Source organism: Terrapene carolina, unplaced genomic scaffold (genome assembly GCF_002925995.2).
Source record: "Terrapene carolina triunguis isolate 2854851 unplaced genomic scaffold, T_m_triunguis-2.0 Scaffold93, whole genome shotgun sequence".
NCBI classification, from domain to species: domain Eukaryota; kingdom Metazoa; phylum Chordata; order Testudines; family Emydidae; genus Terrapene; species Terrapene triunguis.
In genome coordinates this window covers 22,734,826-22,758,592 of record NW_020664444.1, presented here as the reverse complement: position 1 = coordinate 22,758,592, position 23,767 = coordinate 22,734,826, and the positions used below count along the sequence as shown (strand labels likewise).

The window sequence follows — 23,767 nt, the reverse complement described above, 5'->3', positions numbered from 1 at the left end:
GGATGACGACGGTTAGCAGTCCTACTGCACCGTCTGCTGCGAAGGCAAGGACCTGCTGCTGTGTAGCAATGCCAGCTGCTGCAGGTGCCTCTGTGTCGAATGCTTGGAGGTCCGGGTACGGCAAGGTACCTCGGCCAAGGCAAAAGAGCAAGAGCCCTGGAGCTGTTACATGTGTCAACCACAGAAGTGCTATGGGGTGTTACAGCGCTGACCGAACTGGAATGTACGGCTGCAAGACTTCTTCACCAGTGACAAAGGACAGGAATATGATGCACCTAAAATCTAAAAAGGCCCGCACATTTCCCAGAGTCACTACCCTTGATAACAGAAGGTCAACGACTGCATTGGCTACTTGGATCACAGCAGCCCCCACAGTAGACTTACCCACAACAGCAGCGGTAATGGTGAGCTGAGCGGGCTCCATGCTTGCAGTGGTATGGTGTCTGCACAGGTAACCCAGGAAAAAAGGCGCGAAATCATTGTCTGCCATTGCTTTCACGCGGGAGGGGCGACTGATGACGTACCCAAAACCACTCGCGACAATGTTTTTGCCCCATCAGGCATTGGGAGCTTCACCCAGAATTCCAATGGGCGACGGAGACTGCGGGAACTGTGGGATAGCTACCCACAGTGCACCACTCTGTAAGTCGATGCTAGCCATGGTAGTGAGGATGCACTCCGCCGACTTAATGCGCTTAGTGTGGACATACGCAATCGACTGTATAAAATCGATTTCTAAAAATTGACTTCTATTAAAATCAACCTAATTTCGTAGTGTAGACATACCCCTAGAGAGTGTGAATGTTCTACTGAATTGCATGTTGTCAGGCCTCAAAAAACACCTTCTGCTCCTCTTGGCAAGTCCATAGGTAAACTGCACTTTTAGAATGAAGTCAATGAAAGTCTTTCTGTTGACTTCATTGGGAATTGGATTGGGCCCATAGTCCTTCCTCAGCAAAACTACCCTTGACATTAATAATTCCAGTGGGAGCTTTGCCTGTATAAGAACTGGACAAACAAGACTTATCCCTAGACAAATACTGATCACTACAGATACAATCACTTTTGTATTAAAACAAGTTGAGCGCTCTCTGTTATCTGTGCAAGGATCGGAAAGAAATCCCAAGCCCCAGAGAGAGTACTGCGCAATTCATGTGGCTTATTATTGGGCATTATTATCAGCTTCAGGTGATAACTTACTGTGCAAATGCCCTGATACTGCAGTGCAAATGCTATGTCATGCATACATCTTTCAGATAGGTCATGTAATATTTTCCATTTTTCTTATTTTGTGGGATGATTTGCAAACTATTTTTTCCATTCCTAGCATAAGCACTTTGCAGACAAACCTGGCCAAAATGTATTTTAAATCCTTTTTCCTTTTATGCAACAGATTTCCTCATTGCTCCCTACCTTCTTTTTTGTGTGGGACTTTCATTTGGAGCCTAAAAACTGAAGTTCTGTCCGTGCTGTATATGCATTAAAGAACTCAGAGCAGTTTTTATAGGAATAGGGATTTATGTGGCCGTTCTAGGCCAAAATTCATTTGACCCCCCCACTGCTGTGCCCACCAAAGTGCGATATGTACACTGGACATCAGTAAAATGTTATCAGTTCCCAAGAGTTACATGCAAGGGTATCTGATAAAGCAGTTATGTGTCTATACTTAGAAAAGGAAATAATCGAGGTATCTGTGACACTAGGACACAGCAATGTTTGGTAAATTACAGCTGTATAATGGTGACCACTGTATACGACTCTGGAAATGAAGGATACAGTATAACTATATTATTATAGATATTATTTAATTTGCAGCACCTCTCATTATCGTACCTGCTGGTTGTACTTTCCACCTTTTCTTTCAGACAGGGAACTGACCTCCAGTTGCCTCAAGGTGAAATTAAACGGGTGCCCGACAGTGGCTCGGTATTTTACATGCTCTTTTCCAAATTTCAATGAAGATGAAACTAATACCTGGGCAACATCAACAAACAGAAGTGGCATGAGCAACAAAACTCCTTACACGCACTGAACTGGGATATCCAACATAAAGCTGGGTTTGTAGTTTTTACTCACATGAATGACATGCTGAGCACTAGAAGTCAATTTTACAGCATTCTTACTATCTAAATCTCCTCTGTGGTTTCAGCAGGATGCAGCATTTCTCTCAGTGCAGTAAGGCCATGATCCTCCAAAGACTTACGTATATGTAACACCAACAGACCCCGGTCGTCGGCAGGCAGAATCAAACCGAGGACCTTTGGGGCTAAATACATGAGCCTCTACTGCATGAGCTAAAAGCCATGGCTGTTAGCTAAGACTGTAGAGCAGACTCATTAAATCTTTCTCTAAGTGGTCTCAGTGCCACTAGATGGGACAGAACACCACACCCAGGTGGTGTGTGGGTTACACACGCACTTAACTTTAAGCACTGCGAGCAGTTCCATTGGCTTCAAGAAGACTTCCCATGGCATGTGAAGTTTAAGTATATGCATAAGTTATGCAGAATTGGGGTCTAACTTGTGTAGTGTTATGCGAGAACTGTTTAACATTACACACCACACATGGAAATGGCAGCATACATTTCAGCAGTGGTTGAAGGGTTCCCAGTATATTCCTCTTCTACATTTCATTTGGGATTTTGGTGCTTGTACATTATTACTCTAAGGGAAGCTTGACTCTTTATTGAGGCAAATTCATTTTCCGTTATGGTAATGAGTTTTATACTTTACTTTTCCCCTTCCCATCATTAAGAAAATAATACTCTTTGAAATATACCTGTCTTGAGTAACATTATGCCAGTGTAACAACTTGTTTAGTGCCTCAGTATGTTGGCAATTATACCTTTGATCCAAATTCAGAGTATACACAAATTGCTTTAAGTCAGAGCTTGAGATGAACTCAACTATTCACCCATGTTTTTATGTTATAACAGATGATTCTGATTAAATTATGGTCCTTTACTTTACCAATTATTTTTAAAGGCAGATTTGCTCCTTTATTTTAAAAATTGAAACTGGTTTACCTATTACAGTGTAAAATGTATTAGACATTTTATGCCAAATGTATCATTCTTATTGCTAATTAGGAGAAATCAAAGAAGGAAAGGCTGTAATTAAGTCACTGATGCTAAAAATGCCTGCCACTTGGGTTATTTATTGTCTAACTCCTGTTAGTATGAATCTGACCCACTTCATTGAAAGAAACAATCTCTTAATTCCTTACAACCACCTCCCCCACTTCAGTGGCTTCTCACCTAATTCAAAATTCTTCTTTTGGCTTTGAAATTCCCCAAAGACTTTCTCCATTCTACCTCTTTGACCCTATATCCATCCTCTGCCTCATCCTGGTCATTTGCTCCTCCAATCTTGGCCTGCATGTTATGAACAGCTGTTTTTTGCCCTTTAATTTTGGGTTGAAATTCCTACAGTCTTCCACTCTGGACCATTTCCATTTAGCCTTTGGTTGCCTCTCTTTGTAAAGCAGTTTGTAGGGTTGCTGTATGTAGGATGTTGCACACGATAAAAGGCACTGCATTTAAGTAGCCCCACTAAAAATAAGGACTGCTCCACATTCGTAGTTTTTCAAAGTTATCTTAATAAGTCTACAGTTTTTCTCCTTCTCAAATTCCTTGACTATCTTTCTGTCTCATTTAGTCTTTTCAAACACACTTGATATTCTACAAATCTCTGCTGTGCTGTGTGCTGTTTTACCTGGTCCTTGTTGTTCCAACCAATGGTGACGTCATCCCGATGATTGTGTGCTGAATGCTCCACATACAGGTTGACCTTGGAATGCCAGGGAAAAGGGATGGAGAGAGGATGGAAAAGCTCCACTAAAAGAAAGAGTTCAAACAGATTAACTTCAGATTACCATGCTGGTTTTCTGTTACTTTTAATTAGTGACAGGGCACATGACATAGCACCTCAAGAAGACAAGGACAACATTTGGCACTTAGCAAGAATATCTTTTTCTTATAAAATCATTTTTTGTGCCATGTGTTGATTTCTACTGAACCACAGAAGATGGAAAAATTCTCTATTTACTAATAAATCAATCATGCAGTAATTAAAATGGTGACATCTGCTCAAAAGAAATTCCCATCGGGAACACCAGGAAAGTTGTTATTTTCAGATGAAGAAATCTCAGCATCGGGGGGCTAGATGGTCTTTCTAGACAGATCCCTTGGGAAGGTGGGAGCGGTAGAGGGCCACTGCCCTAGGGAGAACACCACAAAGCAATGTGCATAATGCCCCTGGGGCTCCTGGGCTGCCTTGGTGGAATGTAATTTACTACAAGCAGTTTCTGAAGAAGGCCATATGAAATAACCTAGCTCGCTTTACAGTCTCATCCCAAAGGATAGAAACAAAGGGCCCAATCTTGAAGTCCTTATTCCTTGAATTCATTGGCAACTTTGCCTGAGCAAGATCTCTAGGATTGATCCCAAAATGTTTGAACCTATCTGGCATTAAAATATTTAGATAACCAGCTTTTGTGTCCTTCACTTTTAAGTTTCCTTTATTTTCTGCTATCAAGGCTTCCTAGAAATTTGAGAAACCTACCCTTAATGTCATGACCTCCAGATAACTTTGGGAAGAGTCCAGTGTAAGTGCCTGTTACTTTTACCTCCTTGTAGTCCCACTGCACAATGTGTCTCAACAAATGAGTTCTGTTACTTTTTTGGTAAACCGTCATGAACACAAGCTGCCTTGGAAGAATTTTTAACTGCAAATAGAATGGGGGTGGGGAGAGGAATCCATTAAAAACCAGGGCTTCGGAGACACAAAAATCTAAAATGTGTAATTTGGGATTGAATTCACTGGGGCCAGTGGTCATCTATTAAATAAATGTTTGTATGGTGTCAATTCAATCAGGGCCGGCTCTAGGTTTTTTGCCGCCCCCAGCAAAAAAAATTTGGCTGCCCCCCACCCACACCCCCCGCCCCTCCCACCCTGGGCTCTCCCCCCCCCCCACCTGCACTCTCCTTCCGCCCCAGCCCTGGGTCACTGGTAACTCGCTCCCAGGGAAGTCTTCTGAAGGGGATATCTGGGCCAAACCCTACTCCTTGGGCATACTACTAGGGTTATCATACATCCGTGTTTTCACAGACATGTCCGGCTTTTTCGGTTTGAAATGGCCGTCCAGGAGGAATTTGTAAAACTCTCAAAAGGTTCAGGATTTCCCTCCCAATGCAGAGCGTGGTGCGGCTGACAGGGCGGCTCAGCCAGATTGAGCCGCTCGCATGGGACCTCCAGCAGCCAGAGCCCCTCCCCTGCTCCCCCCCCTCCCCTGCAGCCTCAGCGCGCCACGCCGGCAGCACTCGGGTGGAGGGGGGGGCTGTGCGCTCCGCAGGGGAGCGCAGCAGCGTGTCGGGCTCCGTGCGGAGCCAGACACGCTGGTCTGAGCAGCACGGTAAGGGAGATGGGGGGTTGGAGAAGGGGTAGGAGGTCCCGAGGGGAGTCAAGGGACAGGGAGCTGGGGGGGTTACATGGGTTAGGGGTTCTGGGGGGGCCTGTCAGGTGGCGGGCGTGTGGAGAGGGGTCAGGGCAGTCAGGGGACAGGGAGCAGGGCGGTTGGATGGGGCGGAGGTTCAGGGAGGCAGTCGGGGTCAGGGAGCAGTGGGGGTTAGATGGGTCGGGGTTCTGGGGGGGGGCAGTCAAGGGACAGGCAGCGGTTGGATAGGCGTGGGAGTCCTGGGGGTCTGTCATGGGGTAGGGGGTTGGATGGGGCGGAGGTTCAGGGAGGCAGTCAGGGTCAGGGAGCAGTGGGAGTTAGATGGGTCGGGGATTCCGGGGGGGGGCCCTGTCAGAGGCAGGGGTGTGGAGAGGGGTTGGGGCAGTCAGGGGACAGGGAGCAGGGTGGTTGGATGGGGCGGAGGTTTAGGGAGGCAGTCGGGGTCAGGGAGCAGTGGGGGTTAGATGGGTCGGGGTTCTGGGGGGGCAGTCAAGGGACAGGCAGCGGTTGGATAGGCGTGGGAGTCCTGGGGGTCTGTCATGGGGCAGGGGTGTGGAGAGAGGTCAGGGCAGTCAGGGGACAGGGGGTTGGATGGGGCGGAGGTTCAGGGAGGCAGTCAGGGTCAGGGAGCAGTGGGGGTTAGATGGGTCGGGGTTCTGGGGGGCGGGAAGTCAGAGGACAGGCAGCAGTTGGATAGGTGTGGGAATCCTGGGAGTCTATCAGGGGGCGGGGGTGTGGATAGGGGCCAGGGCAGTCAGGGGATAGGTCGGGGATGAGGTCCTAGGGGGGCAGTTAGGGTGGGGTCTCAGGAAGGGACAGTCAGGGACAAGGAGAAAGGAGGCTTAGATAGGGGGTGGGGTCCTGGGGGGCGGTTAGGGGCAGGGGTCCTGGGAAGGGGCGATCAGGGACAAGAAGCAGGGGGGCTTAGATAGCGGGTGGGGTCCTGGGGGGTGGTTAGGGGCAGGGGTCCCGGGACGGGTGATCAGGGGACAAGGAGAAGGGGGGGTTGAATGGGTTGGGGTTTCTGTGGGGGGCAGTCGGGGTGGGAATTGGGAGGGAGTGGATGGGGGCAGGGCGGGGCTACCCCCCGTGCAGTGTCTTCTTTTTTGATTGTTAAACAATGGTATCCCTACCCTTCACAGTGCAGCTCTCCATTCACAGCAAGCTGCAGCATGAGGTCTCAGCTACCTCACTCCCTCCCCCTCCCCTTTCCTGTTGATAGCGGCCAAGGGAATGCTGGGAAATGTAGTTCTTTCCCTGCTCCAGAGCTGGCTCTATAGGCAGGGAGCTAACCAAGGAACTACAGGGTTCTCAGCTCCCATGCTGGATCCCTGCCGCCCCTGCAAATGGGCCGCCCCAAGCACCTGCTTGCTTTGCTGGTGCCTAGAGCCGCCCCTGAATTCAATGGAACCCTGATCCCTCACTGAGGCTTTTATTTACTACCATTATATAAATGACAGTGCATGTCTGCTGTCAAATATCCTACTCTCTCTACTGTAACCAAACATACACAGTAAAGTACTGTAACCTCTTTGCAATATCTGTTTTCGTACACTTATTGCATACTCTGCCATCTCTAGCTGACCACACATATTAGGCCAGGGTACTCTCTCTATTGCACCACAATGTCACCATTTAAAAAAAAAATCCAGCGTTTGCACAAGCAGTTACTACAAACAGTGGTATAAGAAGTTTTCACAGTTTTCTTCTCTACTTAGACTAGGAAGTATGTGTGGTAACTGTGTAGCAAGAGTTGGCCAATATTCAATTTTAAATATATTACAACATTTTCTCTACAGCATGTATTTGTATATAGTGTGTACTGTCTATATGCATGTGCAGACAAACCCCAAACCAAACAGTGGTTACATTGTTGGACACTAAACTAAACTAACCGTGAGCCGTAGAATACTACAGGCCCGCTCCTGCTGCTAATGTAGTTGATAGCAAAACTCCTAATGGCTCCAACAGGAACAGGGTTAGTCCTGAGCATGAACACAAAATGACAGTGGCTATTTAGCTGATGGTACCAACCTGGGGCATTGTGTGCATCATTTCAATGACTTTTCTGTAGCTGGTCCCAGTGAAAGTTAACTTAGTTGTAAGATGGAAATCCTTTTTTTCCATCCTGATAGAAAACCCACCTTCTGCTTCCCTCATGGAGTAATTTACCTACAGGAATTGCAGTTAAAGTGAAAGAGAAAACTGACTTAATTAGATTCAGACTCTTGTTTCTGTGGCAGAGTATGTTGCATGAAAAGGTGGATGTGATTTGTCATTTTCTTTCTTACATTCATATTGTAGCATGAAAGGTTACAAAACGAACTCTGTTCTCAATGCTACGCATATGTAAGGCTGTGTGTCTGTCACGGAGGTCACAGATTCCGTGACTTTCCATGATCTCCGTGATTTCTGCAGTGACCGGTGTTGGCTCAGGGGCTGCTCGAGTCGGGAAGCCCCTGGGCCAGCAGCAGCAGTTTGGGTGTGTAGGAGGGGGCTCAAGGCTACGGGCGGGGGTGCGGGATGCTTACCTCGGGGTGGGGGGGGCTCCCTGGCTCCCACCAGCACATCCCTGCAGCTCCTAGGGGGATGGCCCAGAGGGCTCCGCACACTGCCCGCGGCTGCAGGTGCCACCCCTGCAGCTCCCTTTGGCTGCAGTTCCTGGCCAATGGGAGCTGCGGAGCCAGCGCTTGTGGCAGGAGCAGCGTGCAGAGCCCCCTTGGCCACCCCTCCCCCTAAGAGCTGCAGGGACCTGCGTAACCGGGTAGGGAGCCTGCCAGCCCTGCCAACTCTTCCCCCACCCCAGCACCAGCAGGGATCCCAGGCCGTGCGCCACCTGCCTCCCCCTCCCCCCCCAGCCTCCCACCTCTTGTCCCAGCACCAGCTGGGGGTCCCGGGCCTCCCCCTCCAGCACCTGCAGCGCCCCTGGACCTCCCCACCAGAGCACACCCCCACCCCCTCTGGGCCAAATCAGACAGGTCACAGGCTGTGAATTTTTGTTTATTGCCCGTGACCTGTCCATGACTTTTACTAAAAGTACCCGTGACTAAAACATAGCCTTACACATAAGAAATTAGGCTTTGTTACTCTGGCAATAATTGCTCACACACAAGTTGTCTCCTGTGGACAAATGACCATGTTATTCTTTTCTCCCACTTTGCTTTTGTATTCCACACCCACTGCTACTAGCCAGTTTCCAGAACAGTTTCCTCACTGACCATTTTTTTTTTTTTTTAAATAACCAACATAATGATACAGCTTTGGGACTGCAAAAAAAATTCTTTATGGATACAAAATTCTGGCATTGCTTTATCCAGTGCTTAGGGAGTGGAAACTACGGATATAAATGAATCCTTCCTATTGTGTTAGGAATGCTGATAATATTGTTTTGGAACATATCCAGCATCTTGGAAACGTGCTGTGCCAAAAAAAGCACCAATAATAAAAAATTAATAGCAGTTACTGCTAGAAATCCTGCTGTTAGAATCTTGAAAAATTAGATGGGTGTAGCAAAAGACATGGAGGGTGGATAACCTGTAGATAGTTACCTTTGAAGAAAGTTCAGCTGTGCTGGGGAAGTATTGAAGAAGGAAGGGGACATTCTGTAGGGCTTTTATATTCAGTTCTTCACTAGAGGAAAGAAATACATTGTTTGGACAAAAATATTTCTAAAACTACCCCCGAGTCACTGGAACACAACATTCAAAAGGGTCCAAACCACTGCTGGGATACGTGAGTGCCACTGCATAAGCCTCTGAATCTACCGGATTCTTGTGAATTATGAATTGCACTTAATAGACTTGTTCAAGGCAAAAGAAATGAAACAACAAATTCTGACCTCTATGGAAGATGTGCATTCCAAGGAAGTATTTGGCCCAGTATATAGGAATATGATTTTTTTGGAATGTATCACATGCGCATCACTGGTTTGAACATGGGACTTGTACTAGGGAATATGGGGCTATTAATATATTCAGTCACTGTTTCCAGATGAAAATTTGCTATTGTCAGAATTCTAGTTAAATGTGAATGAGTTCTTAGTGCAAAGGTCCCTGGCTGGAATATACTGAAATACATGAGTAATATTCCAGAATTTCAAGAGCCAAAATAATACAACCTCTCTTAGACCCTTTAAAAAGCTCAGAAGTTTGTGCGTTAGTCTTTCCAAGTCCTTTCTATTATGATATTTTCTATCTAATCCCTCTGAAGTGAATCACTGTTCTATTAATCTTTCTTAGAACATCCTTGAAAAGTTTTAGAAGAATTCTGGAAATAAACACGGTAAATACCACAAGTGTTATGCATCAGAGTGCCCCCAAATTAGAAGAATCAGGAAGTCTTCACTATTTTTACTGAAGTTTAACTGTGCTGAAGTGACTTTAATGGGAATTAAAACACATGCTTAAGTACTTTGCTGGGTCAGAGCCTCAGTCGTCTGGTCCCCTCCAAAGCAATACAATGGCAAAACTCCATGGAAATGCTGCCTTTCTCCTGCATGGTTAAGTAGGGAAGTGGAAATTTCATGCAGAGGAATTTTACTCTCCATACCACAGCTTCGTCATAGAAATGTTGGATGAGGCGGCAGGTGGTCAAGAGGCTAGTACAAAACATGCATCTACTTTCCCAAACCCCTGAGTTTGGAGCAGGCGAGGGGAACAGCAGACCATGCCTGCTAAATTTTCCCATCACCAGCAGTAAGGGACTGATACCATTCTGCAGCCCTGCATACATTTCCCTGAGCTAACAGCCTGTTTATTAGGGCTGTGTATTTTATTTAAGGATTTATTATCCACTTCCTTAGTATTTGGGCCATTTAATAAGGCCTTAACTGTATTTCTGTGATCTCACCAGCCTAATTGAATCTTTACAATTACCCAAATCACCCTCTCACCTTTGCTGTTCATTTTTCACAGTGATGGTGACTGAGAGGTTTGTATTTGGTTCACAGGTCAACTTCAGAGAGCCTTCAATTTCATTTGCAGTCAGGACTTCTAGGAATGCTATCTGGGGAGTAAGCAGAAAGACAGCAAACAGAATGAGTAAAGGGCAGTCTCTCACTACAAGGCTCTCTGGTACAAGACTAGTCTCTAAAGCTATTGTGTTGGAGCTGCTAACTCAAGCAAAGCCCAATGCAAAATGCCCCATTATACAACACAGTAAAACATGCAGGGTCTTTTAGCTCTTCACAATAAGTTATATGGGTTGTGTGCCCTTGCAATGTTCCTCAGAGCTGCCCAAGTCTTGATGTTGCTTTAACGTATCTTAAAGTGCTGGGCAAAGAAGTAAAGAGCTGACCGGCAGATGATAATTCTGCTTTGTGGCAGCTTTCAAGGTTTCAACATTTGTTTTCATTCCATGAACAAACCTTCTGAATGATTTAATGAAAGTGGGAGTGTGCGTGTGTCAGTCAGTCTCACTCAATGTAGCCTGGTGGTCCGAGCACTGGCCTTGGGAGGCGGGAAGTCCATGTTCAAATTGCTGCTGTCTGATTCAGCGCAAATGTTTTCATCCCAAATCAGGCAGAGCAGAGACTTGAACCAGCGTCTCCCACAAAAGGTTTGTGGAAACCGACACAGCTCTTCATAGTGTCTCCGCTTTAACAAAGCAGCGTATTTGCTGAATCAGCTCTACTGCTCACATTTAATGATTTAATAGTTGGTGACTTTAACACTGAGCTATAGTGGAGCTGCGGGAGACTTAAGTCATATTAAATGGTATTTCCTGCCTTCGCAGTTATAATGCTGACTTACATATTTTTGAACAGGTTGGTTTAGAAGTAGATTCCCCCCATTTTCCACCTGGATCCCTTGATTATCATAGTTAATCATATTGAAACAGACAATGCAGGCTTAACTCCCTTAACCTCCTTTGTACCACACTCTGATGCACTCCAGAGCTGTACTACATTACTACTGTGTCCATGAACACCGGTTAACATAAATGTATCCATAGGACCTACATGCTTATAGACTTATTGCGAGATACCTCATTTAGAGCTTCATCCTACAAGGTGCTGAATTCTCCCTCATGGTATTGAACACCCTCAGCTGCCACTGAAGTCAGCATGTGTCATGTATGCTGAGTCAGCAGGAGCTGAGGGCACTTAGCTTGTCGCTGGAGTGCTCAGTAATTCTGGATTACACCCATGCTTCCTACATGCATAAAGCACTGAAGGAGTCAGCCTCTCAGTGCTCTTCCTTTTCTCATGGAGACTTTTAGAGGATAAGACGTTACAATAAAAGATCTCAAGGTGGGAAAAGCGAGAGGGTAGTTCCTGTCCTCTTTAGTAAGATGTTGGCATTAAATACTTAATATTAATTTCAACATTGATAATATGAGGATCTAATATGGATCTAATATTTATTTTAAGAAAGATGTACCTTAATCTACATCAGTCTCCTAGCTACATATTATCTCATCTCAGGTAGGAGGCTACATCAGGAGCTTACTAGCACTGCTTCTATGCGTTACCCAACAGAAGGTAAGGAGACATTTCAACCAGTACCCTTCCCAAGAGATGAATGTGTGCAGTCTTTGCTGACCCCTTGTGGGTGGCTTGGAAACTTCAAAATATTGCTTGAATAGTAAACTTGAGTATGGCGAGAGGCAGTGAAACGTGCGGCAGTCATTGCATCTGGTCAAACGTCCCTGCTGAAGTGCTACAATGACTTAAACCAAAACACAGGAATTCTATATCAGGGTTGTGTGTATAAAGCTGTTTTCAGTAAAGTCTTTTTGGTTTGCTAAGAATCTGTTCACATTAGAAAATGTGATCACCATGGCTTATTTTAAATCTGCTCCTTTTTGAAGTGCATGTTTGACCACGTAAGAACAGGTTTCAGAGTAGCAGCCGTGTTAGTCTGTATCCGCAAAAAGAACAGGAGTACTTGTGGCACCTTAGAGACTAACAAATTTATTAGAGCATCTTAAAACAGAAAACTTCAAAAACAGACTCCAACGAGAGACTGCTGAGCTGGAATTGATATGCAAACTAGACACAATCAACTCAGGATTAAATAAGGACTGGGAATGGCTGAGCCATTACAAACATTGAATCTATCTCCCCTTGTAAGTATTTTCACACTTGCTTCTTATCAAACTGTCTGTACTGAGCTATCTTGATTATCACTTCAAAAGTTTTTTTTCTCTTACTTAATTGGCCTCTCAGAGTTGGTAAGACAACTCCCACCTGTTCATGCTCTCTGTATGTGTGTATATATATCTCCTCAATATATGTTTCACTCTATATGCATCCGAAGAAGTGGGTTGTAGCTCACGAAAGCTTATGCTCTAATAAATTTGTTAGTCTCTAAGGTGCCACAAGTACTCCTGTTCTTTTCACGTAAGAACAGAAATTTCTACTACCTACTGGATTTACTTGGAAGTGGACTGTTAGCTCTGCATGATATTTATTTATATTAAATAAATATTTGGTTACACTATGCCAAGACCTGCTCTCACCTACACCATTCTAAATCTGGAGTACTGCCATTGAAGTTACAACGGATTCGTGCCAGTGTAACTAAAATTAGAATTATTATCCATGGTAACTCAATACACTCCTCTAATCAAAGCACACAAAGCTATCTATCTATGTTTTATTACCTTAATCATGAAAGGAAGTCCCAGATGCTTGAGAACAGTTATTGAATGTTTTACCTCTGCCATCAGTTCAAACGTATCATACAGTTCAAAGTCAGTAACAACATCCATATTCAGAGTTATATATTTGTCATCATATTGAATTTCAAAGGTTGTTTTGGCTTTGTTTTCTAAAAGCAATGAACATAACATTAATCATGCCATTTTAATGGGCTCCATCCCATTCAGTGCAGGCTTATACAAAAGCAAAAGTGCCAGTGAATATGCACCTTTTGAGTAAAGCCATAAAACATCAGACACTCTAGAATGGCATGGGCTGTGGTCTTGGGTTTGCTGAGCCCAAACACTGGCTTCTTTAATTGCGTTTGTATATATTAAGCCAGGATCTAGCAAAGCATTTAAGATTGACTCCTATGAGACCAGTTGCATACTTAAAAGTTATACACAATGTGCTTTGCAAGATCAGGGCTTTATTGTCTGTCAATACACATGGTTTTTATACCACCCAGCATACTGGTATAGTTTCCTTTAGCAAATAAGACCTGTTTTGAGGTCAGTCGCGCCCCTCTATTACAAACAGAGATCATAATATTTCAAATGAAATGTTTTGTTCTTTTTCCCCCTTCCACTCCCACTTTTTCAGTAGCAAAATGGAAAAAGGACATAAAAGGAGGAGGGAAAACAGGAGGGAAAAAGGGGGGAACCTGAAACCCAGAAAAGCTTTAGAGAAGCAGACAAAAATGTGGAGAGCCATGCAGTATGCTGGCTTGTGATCCAGTCTTTCTTTAGTGGCTGGCTCAAGTGAGAGTGAGCACCTATTAACAGCTAATGGAGTCACACCTTTTGATTTAAGTAGTAGGGCTTTAGCTATTGGTACTGAAAGTATTGCCTTGGTCCCTGCTGACCTCCATGACACCTGTGCTTACGTGACTGTGGGTTCCTTACATCACACAGAGTTTACCTAAATGTGACCATTCTTCCATTTGGGCACAGAAGACACTTCTTGCAGTGGGAGATAGGAAGTGAAGATGGAGATGAGGTCTGCAACCTCTAGTGCCATGCAGCTGTGGTGGCCCCTTCTGTGTTTATGTTTGGAGGGCAGGCTGGCATGTGGCAAGTGGCTCTGTCTGCACCTAAGCAGATCCACAGGCCAAGCCATGTAGTGGTGGTAAGGTTTTAGGTTGCCATGGAGACTACTATAGCCCTTCATACACAACTGCTGGCCAATTCACCTAGGTCAAGCCTGCTTACTTGCTCTTGGTGCAGGGACCAGGTTTAGACCAGTGGTGCCAACTGAGAGGGCTGGGGTGGGACGGGGGCAGTTTGTGCCACCTCTGCCCCTAGGTTTTTGCCTTGCTCAAAGTTCTGTAAGCCACAGAGCCAGAGGCCAGGGCCTGACCATTCCAATGCAGTGGTACCTGGCACACAGGGTTGCAATGCCACTCAAATTTGGCCTGGCCACGCCTCCGTCCAGATGAGGGGCAGCTGGGTCAAATGGCGTTGGCAACCTGGCACAAAGGAAATCTGTTCCTGTACAGCAGAGCACAGGGGAGTCTGCCAAGAATTCGACTCCTAGCAGCACCGGCTGTGTGAGTAAGAGAGGGGGAGACTCCTTGCCCAAGAGAGACCCGGGATCCCCATGGAAAGAAGGGTGGGGGGAGATGAGCAGGAACCAGCACATGCTATTAGTGTCAACGGCCCTTTCATTTTATTTAAGCATTATGAGGCAAATGTTAGTGATGGTGTGTGGCCTGAATAACTGGGCTGTGCGCTCAGGAGTTCCATATGGGCTTGAGGGAAGGAACCTTTCCCTCCACCTATGCTCTGTTGCCAGGACTGCAGCAATGTGTGCTCCAACCGAGTCCCTGTCATCTGTATTGACAAATAAACCCTGCACTGTAAATCCCTTTGGACCCGTGCTCTGCCGCTGCACACACTGGTTGGTTTCTGCACCCTGTGTGGGGGCTCCCAATCCTACTTTCCCCCCTGCATACAGCAGAACTGCATTGGTTCCCTGTGATCAGGGCCCTCCTACTAAACCCCAAATGGAAATCTCATCACTATTGGATGCACTGCTATTTTGGGGAGGTAGGGAGAATTTCATGCTGCAAGTGGTGTTTTTTGTTTTTTGGGGGGGAAGGGGGTATGCAACAGATGACAATGGGCGGGCCATTAACCAGGTTGATCATTAATTGGTCAATGTTTGCCTTGTATCTCAGTTCTTCTCATTGTTACATAAAGGGAAAGAATGTATGTGATAGAGAAATATGTGCAATAGTTTGACTGCTTAAAAAAAACCCTAGAGACTCATCTTTCACGGCATTAATGATTCCAGAACTGCTGAATTGTTTTCAAATAGCTAAAATAGCCTGTAAAAGCTGATTGGAAGCTGAAGACAAAATTATACCTGAAGCAATTTGTGGTAGAGTGAGTGCTCTCTTGAGGTTAAGGCTCTGACCTGGGACTCAGGAGATGTGGGTTCAATGCCCAGCGCTACCACAGATACTCGGTGTGACCTTGGCAAGTTATTTTCCATCTGTGCCCCTCATTTCCCCATCTATAACACAGCAATAATGCTGACCTTTCTCCCGCACTTTATCAATCTTGTCTAATTCAACTGTGAGCTCTTGGGGTAGAGACTAGTGTTTTGCACTGTGTTTGTACAGCACCTAGCACAATGGGGCCCTGACCTCAACTGGAATACAAAAAATAATATATCTAACTCATCTCATGACATACACATTTTTAAGTGCTACCATTTTTATTGGAGAAAGGAAACACTGAATTTTTAGACAGTATCGGTGGCACACAGCAAATCAACTTGCAAATAATTACACAAACAGTAGTAACAAACACAAAGTCCTGTTGCATAAAAAGACTGCAAAAAAAACAGCATCCTACCTAGTTTCTGTAACACAAGAGTCAGATTGGTCGCCTTAGGGTAGCCAAATGTCAGTAGTGCCTCACTGTTATGTACACTTTGGCAGAAAATTTCCATTTGCTGGCCAACGTAACGAGAGTTAACTGTGTACGTGAATGATGTTTGTCCAGCCATAATTTGCACATGTCTCTCTTGAGTGGAATTTAATCTTTGAAGGGATACAACCATCTGATAAAAGATATGTATAAGTACTGAAAACAGACATTCAAAAATAATACGACAGCAGAAGGAAAAGTTACTTTTATCTATAATTGTTACTAAAATTGACCCATAAATAGCAGAGCTTTAACCCATTCATTCGTTATCGATTAACATTTCTAGTATCAAATAGATCCATTGGAATGAACTGCCATTTAACTTAAGTTTAATCAATTGTAGGAATCAATTTTATATCACATATTGCTTAAGTTACACCTTATCCCATAAAAAGATTAAAATATAACTAAGATTATACAATAAACCCTTGACGTGTGCGCACACAAAGTTTAGAAGACAGAAGGATTTTTCTCTTCATTCCATGAGGGGACATTTAAGGAAATATTTCCCTGTGAAGTACACAATTCCCATTAAAATCATGGGCGCTGTGTCTTACTGAGCAATGCAATGCTCTGAAAATCTATTTCTTCAGGACTTGCATTGCATTTTAAATTCCTGATCATCGTATGCGCTATACTATCTATGATCAAAATGGAACAGACTGGTTCACAAACCAACAAATTCATCCTTAAGGCTCATATTTTGGTCTTACTTAGATTGTAAACTTTTGGGGGCAGATACCATTTTTACGTTGTGTGTGTGCACAGTGCCTAGCACAGCAGGGTTCTGGTCCATGACTGGAGTTCCTTGGTGCTACTGGATTACAAATAATAAATAATAATTAATCAAACTATTTTAAAATGAAAAATACCTGGATTGATGCTGAGACTCCAAGTTGTGTCAGCCGTGGCCAATTGTGCTGGAAATTCCCAGTCAAGTCAGTTCTTGCCTCAGTCTTTTGGATTTGTCCTCCCAGAACCATCAGGCAAGAACCATAGAGTGTTTTGATACTGAAACTCTTGCTATCTTTCAGGTCAATGGTAGCCTGTGCGTGATAATATCAACGATATGAAAAAGGGTGAGTTTACAAAAGTTAGAGCGCTCATTAGTCAGGATTCCCTTTTCAGTTCAGGATGGATCTTTGAGATGAGGTATAAAAGAGACGTCCCAGGAGCTTGTGGGTCATTAAGGATTACATGACACTTTTAGAAAGGGAAAGATAACTTTGGTGTTTAGCATTAAATTCCAATTTGGGTAATTACATTCTGGTTACCTCAGTGTTCCCAGCCTCCATCATGTCCAGATGGTTTGTTTCTTCTCCCCTTGTTTTTCTGCTCAGTATTGTTAAACACGTGGTGCCCTGTTTCTCTGTTTGCTCTCAGGTGCAATTCAAGGTAGTATTGACATTGATTTATAAAGCCCTAGCAGGTTTGGGCCCTGATACTTGAGAGTTTGCCTCTCTCCTTGTGCATCAACACAACAGGGGAATTCAGCTCACACATCCTCATTCTTAGTCACTGATTGCCCAGGTGCTGGCATAGTGGTGGGCCCTTGGTTCTGGAATTTATTTTCTCCCTGACAGAGCCCAAATCTCGGGGTGTAAGGCAAAGCCAGTCTTGCCTGAGGTGGCCCCTTCACTTCCCTTGTTCCTTTCAACTTAATTAATAGAATCAGCATTGAAACCGTGCATTGACGTTTATCCAAACATTTCTGTACTGCTTTGCAAATGTCTGTGCATGTGCCCAGAGACCTACTGTATGAAAGAAACTTTAAAAAATAAATAAGGAAATAAATTTCTCCTGCATTTTCAATTCCATCAGCTGTTCTCTCTTCCCATCCTAAAATGCTGCGTTGCTACATGCTGTTAAACAAGTTGTGTTTCAACCCAGAGGTTGCCTTAATTTGGAGATGGATCCTTGTGTATAATGGGTGATGCGCTTTGAGAGGAAAGGCATTATGTACATGTCATATTACTAAATAGAAGCATATCACCATAGTGAGGCCAGGAAAGCTAATTGCAATTATTGCTCATTAATTAGTACATTATGAATTTTTTAAAAGCATATGGTGTGATGTTTACAAACAGAAAAATAAATTCTAATTTCCAGAGACATAGTGTATTATAAATGAACAGCATACCTTTCATTTGTCTGTCTAGGTTAAAAAGTCAGTAGTACCAGACAAACTTTTATTGGGTGTCTGCGATGATTGAGCTACTATTGGGAGGAAGCATTAAACTGTTTTCAGCTTCTGCTTCCTACCCCATAAGCAGGGCGTGTGGTTCTCTCCATTTACTTCCAATCCCTCTGAGGGAACCTGGTGTTCTGCAAATAAATGTCAAGCTTCAAAGCCACGTTTCCCAAGTATTTATGTAGCACGCTCTCCTCCCGTCAGGCTACTTTACTGCAGAAGAGTAGTTGGAGATATTTCAAAAGCCGCACATTTTTTCATCTCTCTCCAATTTAACCCAGACATTTATTCGTAAGCTTTTACCCTAACCTCTTCCATGCAGCTATGGTGTTAATCGGCAGCTGGTGCCATTTCATGGGTCTCTATCTCACAAAGGTTCTCAAGTTTTTTAATTCATTAGGTCATTTCAGCTACATATTGTTGAAACGGAAGAGCCCAAAACCATATGAATAAAACCCTGTCCAGTTCTATATATTGCATTGCTGAAGTGGCTCGCGGCATGTTGATAACCTGGGGACTGTGCTCACACCTCGCCAGTGTGCTGCATGGGGCGGTACATGACGCCTTGGATTAGATTGCCCTGCTGCACCATTATCTCAGGTGGTGTGTGTGCACAGGAGCAGCAGCAGGTGCAGGGCATGTGAGGGAGGAAACCTAAATGCTGACAGTTTTAAAAGAGGAAGCAGGGCAGGCTGCTTCAGTTTTTCACAGAAAGGGAGAAAATAAAGACAAGTGCAAAGTGCTTCACTTAGGAAGGAAACATCAGATGCACAACTGCCAAATGAGGAATAACTGAGTAGGTGGTAGTACTGCTGAAAAGGGATCTGGGGGTTGTAGTGGATCACAAATTAAATATGAGTCAACAATGTGATGAAGTGGCAAAAAAGTCAAACATCATTCTGGGGTGTATGGACAGGAGTGTTGTATGTAAGACACAGGAGGAAATTGTCCTCTTCTACTCAGCACTGGTGAGGCCTCAGCTGGAATACTGTGTCCAGTTCTGGGCACCACACTTTAGGAAAGATGTGAACAAATTGGGGAGAGTCCATAGGAGAGCAACCAAAATGATAAAAGTTTTAGAAAACCTGACCTATGAGAAAAGGTTAGAAAACCTGGGTACGTTTAGTCTTCAGATGACAAGATTTAGGAGAGATCAAATAACAGTCTTCCAATATGTTAAGGGCTGTTATTAAGAGGACTGTGATCAATTGTTCTCCATGTCCACTGAAGGCTGGGCAAGAAGTAATGGGCTTAATGTGCAGGAGATTTAGGTTAGCTATTGGGAAAATCTTCCAACTATAAGGGTAGTTAAGCTTTGGACTAGGCCTCCAAGGGAGGTTGTGGAGGTTGTTAAGAACAGGTTGGACAAACACTTGTCACGGATGGCCTAGGTTTACTTGGTCCTGCCTCAGAGCAAGGGGCTGGATTATACAACCTCCCGAGGTCCCTGCTAGCTCCACATTTCTGTGATTCTATGAAAAGGAAAGTGGAGGCCGTCAAGTGTTTTTCTTGACACCAGGAGGAGAATCTCTTCCATTTTTTGAAGGTAAGTATTACGCGTGTTCACTTTCCTTCTGTTTAGTAATACATGTTTGACTTGTTCCAAGCAGGCTAATTCGCCATGATGGAACTATGCAGGAGCCATGCTTGTAGGTGAATCTCTGGATTCAGGTCAAGAGTGTGACCGTTGTCCAGAAACAGCTGGTCCAAGCGGCAAGGGAAAGCTTGAGGGGCGCATATTGCCATGCATAGCAGGTAAGGGTACCATGCCTGTTTGGGTCATGTCGGGACTATCAGGATGACTTTGGCCTTGTCTATACATATCTTGTGTATCACACGTGAAATTAGGGGAATCGGGGGGAATGTGTACATGAGTTGTGCATCCCATGTGATGAGGAAGGTGTCCCCCAGTGATCATGGTCTCATTCCCACTCTCGAGCAGAACATTGTGCATTTGTGGTTTGTTGGGGATGCAAACAAGTCAATGAGGGGAGTGCTCCACTGGTGAAATATGGATTGCAGGACTCCCCTGTTCATTTCCCATTCATGGTCCAGAGAGAAGTACCTGCTCAGCATGTCCGCCATCAAATTCTGACAGCTGGAAAGGTAGGAGGCCGAAATGTTTATGTTGTGGTGTATGCACCAGTTCCACAGTTTCATGGCTTCGGTGCATAGTGAGTGTGATTGAACACCCCCTTGACAATTGATGCAAAACATACAAGCAATGTTGTTGATCATTATGCAGACTGATTCGTTCCTTGTGTGTGGTAGAAAATGTCTGCAGGCATTGCGTACCGCACATAACTCTAGTAAATTGATGTGCAAATGAGACTCCACAGGAGACCATTTGCCTTGAGCCATGTGTTGATGCATGTGGGCTCCCTAGCTATCGGCAAGGCGTCCGTCATGATTACTATTGATGGAGGTTCCTGTTGGACCAGGATGCCCAGGCATACATTTTCTGGTCTTGTCCACCAGTGTAGAGAGTCCAAGACACAGGGTGGTACTGTAAGTTGTTTGTATAGGCTGTGCTTGCTGCGTATGTATACCAAGCTCAACCAGCGCTGTAGGCAGTGCATATGTAGTTTTGCATGTCGTACCACAAACGTTGTGACTGCCATGTGTCCTAACAGTTATAGGACAGTACGAGCCAGTATTTGGAGACTTACTCTGACCTCCAAGATGAGGTTTGTCAGCGTTATGAATCTGTTCAGAGGTAGGGATGCCTTGGCCTCTATGGCATTTAGATGTGCCCAGATCAACAGTTGTTGAACAGGGATTAGAGTAGTTTTTCGTTCATTTATCTGTAGCCCTAGATCCCTGAATAGTTTGATCATCATCTGGACTGTGTCCAGTGCTTCTTGTTGAGTTGGACCTTTGAGAAGGCAATCGTCCAAGTATGGGAAGAACATTATCCCTTGTTTGCGTAGATGTGCTTCTACTGCTGCTAGAGTTTTGAAGAAGACACTTGGCGCAGTGGACAGGCTGAATGGTAATACTCTGTACTGGAAGTGGTCGTGTCCTACTGTGAATGGCAGGAATTTCCTGTGAGCGGGGTGTTTGGTAATATGGAAATAAGCATCTTGGAGGTTGAGGGCAGAAAACCAGTCAAACTTTTGCAGCGCTGGAATGATCATGCCCAGTGTGAACACCTTGAACTTGTTGAGCGCAAATGAACTTGTTGAGCTTCCTGAGGTCCAAGATAGGTCTCCACCCCCCATTCTTCTTCTGGGTCAGAAAGTAGTAGGAGTAGTACCCCTTCCCCTTGTATTACAAAGTACCCGTTCTTGGAGTTCTTTGGGAATGCCCCAGGATTGCAGCCAGGTTGCCTGGTGCATCACTACAGTCATGGCCATGATTATGGTTGCCATGTCAATTAGGTTCAAGGACTCTTGGAGGACTGTGCAAGTGACAAGTTGGCCCTCGTTTAGAATGGCCTTGCATTGTGCTTGTTGCTCTTCTGGAAACTCCTCAGTGAAAGAGCTCAATTTCCCATAGTTATAATTGTATTTTGCTAACAGAGCAGAATAATTGGTGACTCTGAATTGTAATGTCACTGAGGAGTAAACTTTTTATCCAAAGAAGTTGAGCCTCTTGTGTTCCTTATCTTGTGGGGCTGATCAAAACTGTTGTTGTTTGCCTGGTTGATTAGCAGCGTCAAACATGAAGGAGTTGGGAGGCAAGTGGGAGAAGAAGAAGTTCACCCCTTTGGTGGGGTCTTAATACTAGTTCCTATCCACCTTTTTGCATATCGGCAGAATCGAAGCCGGGGTCTGCCAAATTGTCTCTGCCAGTTCCAGAATTGCATAATTGATGGGCAGAGTGATCTTGGAAGTAGAGGAAGGTTATAGAATTTGTACCAGTTTGTGCTGGTTTGTCTGAACTTCCTCCAACGGGTTATCCTGGCTTTGGGTGATCCACCTAAACAGTTCCTGGAACTGTCTGAAGTCATCCGCCGAGGTCAGCGGTGGTTGCATGATTGCTTCGTCCGAGGAGGAGGAGGAATTGTGAGCAGGAGATGTAACTTCCTGATCTGTGCCTGTTTCAGTGTCATCCCCAACGTCCTGAGCCTCCTTTGGCTGCGGGGTGGAGGACGCGGGATTAAACTTCAGCTCACCTCTATGAGCCGTGAGTGACCTGGAGTGGGGGCCCCGGTAAGCTCATCAGAGTTCCCAATGTGCCCATTGCATTGGAAAGGCCATCGGTGGGTACATCCACAGCACTCCGTACCACGGTTGAGCCATCTGGTTGTAATGGTATTTGGGCTCCATATGGCTCTAGGATGGTCTTTGTTCGGTTGTTGATGATGAGTGGTGTGGTGAAAAGGTACCTGTCCCTTGCACATGATCATAGAATCATAGAATATCAGGGTTGGAAGGGACCTCAGGAGGTCATCTAGTCCAATCCCTGCTCAAAGCAGGACCTAATCTCCAACTAAATCATCCCAGCCAGGGCTTTGTCAAGCCTGACCTTAAAAACCTCTAAGGAAGAAGATTCCACCACCTCCTAGGTAACCCATTCCAGTGCTTCACCACCCTCTCCTAGTGAAAAAGTTTGTCCTAATATCCAACCTAAACCTCCCCCACTGCAACTTGAGACCGTTACTCCTTGTCTTGTCATCTGCTACCACTGAGAACAGTCTAGATTCATCCTCTTTGGAACCCGCTTTCAGGTAGTTGAAAGCAGCTATCAAATCCCCCCTCATTCTTCTCTTCTGCAGACTAAATAATCCCAGTTCCCTCAGCCTCTCCTCATAACTCATGTGCTCCAGACCCCTAATCATTTTTGTTGCCCTACGCTGGACTCTTTCCAATTTTTCCACATCCTTCTTGTAGTGTGGGGCCCAAAACTGGACACAGTACTCCAGACGAGGCCTCACCAATGCCAAATAGAGGGGAATGATCACGTCCCTCAATCTGCTGGCAATGCTCCTACTTATACAGCCCAAAATACTGTTAGCTTTCTTGGCAACAAAGGCACACTGTTGACTTATATCCAGCTTCTCGTCCACTGTAACCCCTAGGTCCTTTTCTGCAGAACTGCTGCCTAGCCACTCGGTCCCTAGTCTGTAGCAGTGCATGGGATTCTTCCGTCCTAAGTGCAGGACTCTGCATTTGTACTTGTGGAACCTCATCAAATTTCTTTTGGCCCAATTCTATAATTTGTCTAGGTCCCTCTGTATCCTATCCCTACCCTCCAATGTATCTACCACTCCTCCCAGTTTAGTGTCATCTGCAAACTTGCTGATGGTGCAATCCATGTCATTCTCCAGATCATTAATGAAGATATTGAACAAAACCGGCCCCAGGACCGACCCTTGGGGCACTCCGCTTGATACCAGCTGCCAACTAGACATGGAGCCATTGATCACTACCCGTTGAGCCTGATGATCTAGCCAACTTTCTATCTACCTTATAGTCCATTCATCCAACCCTTACTTCTTTAACTTGCTGGCAAGAATACTGTGGGAGACCTTATCAAAAGCATTGCTAAAGACAAGGAATAACACATCCATTGCTTTCCCCTCATCCACAGAGCCAGTTA

The 23,767-nt window shown here is 44.9% G+C and overlaps 1 protein-coding gene across 1 annotated transcript in view; it reads right to left on the bottom strand.

The window, feature by feature from the left end:
• The window catches only part of LOC112120836, a 179,728-nt gene that overhangs the window by 19,075 nt on the left and 136,886 nt on the right, over positions 1 to 23,767 (bottom strand). The window contains exons 49-57 of the mRNA XM_029911283.1: positions 16,905 to 17,078; positions 15,958 to 16,165; positions 13,060 to 13,226; positions 10,346 to 10,458; positions 9,003 to 9,084; positions 7,489 to 7,626; positions 4,563 to 4,725; positions 3,714 to 3,835; positions 1,834 to 1,974 (exon numbers count right to left, since the gene is read on the bottom strand). Of these exons, the coding sequence (XP_029767143.1) occupies positions 1,834 to 1,974; positions 3,714 to 3,835; positions 4,563 to 4,725; positions 7,489 to 7,626; positions 9,003 to 9,084; positions 10,346 to 10,458; positions 13,060 to 13,226; positions 15,958 to 16,165; positions 16,905 to 17,078 (1,308 nt within the window). The remainder of the gene's footprint in view (positions 1 to 1,833; positions 1,975 to 3,713; positions 3,836 to 4,562; positions 4,726 to 7,488; positions 7,627 to 9,002; positions 9,085 to 10,345; positions 10,459 to 13,059; positions 13,227 to 15,957; positions 16,166 to 16,904; positions 17,079 to 23,767) is intronic.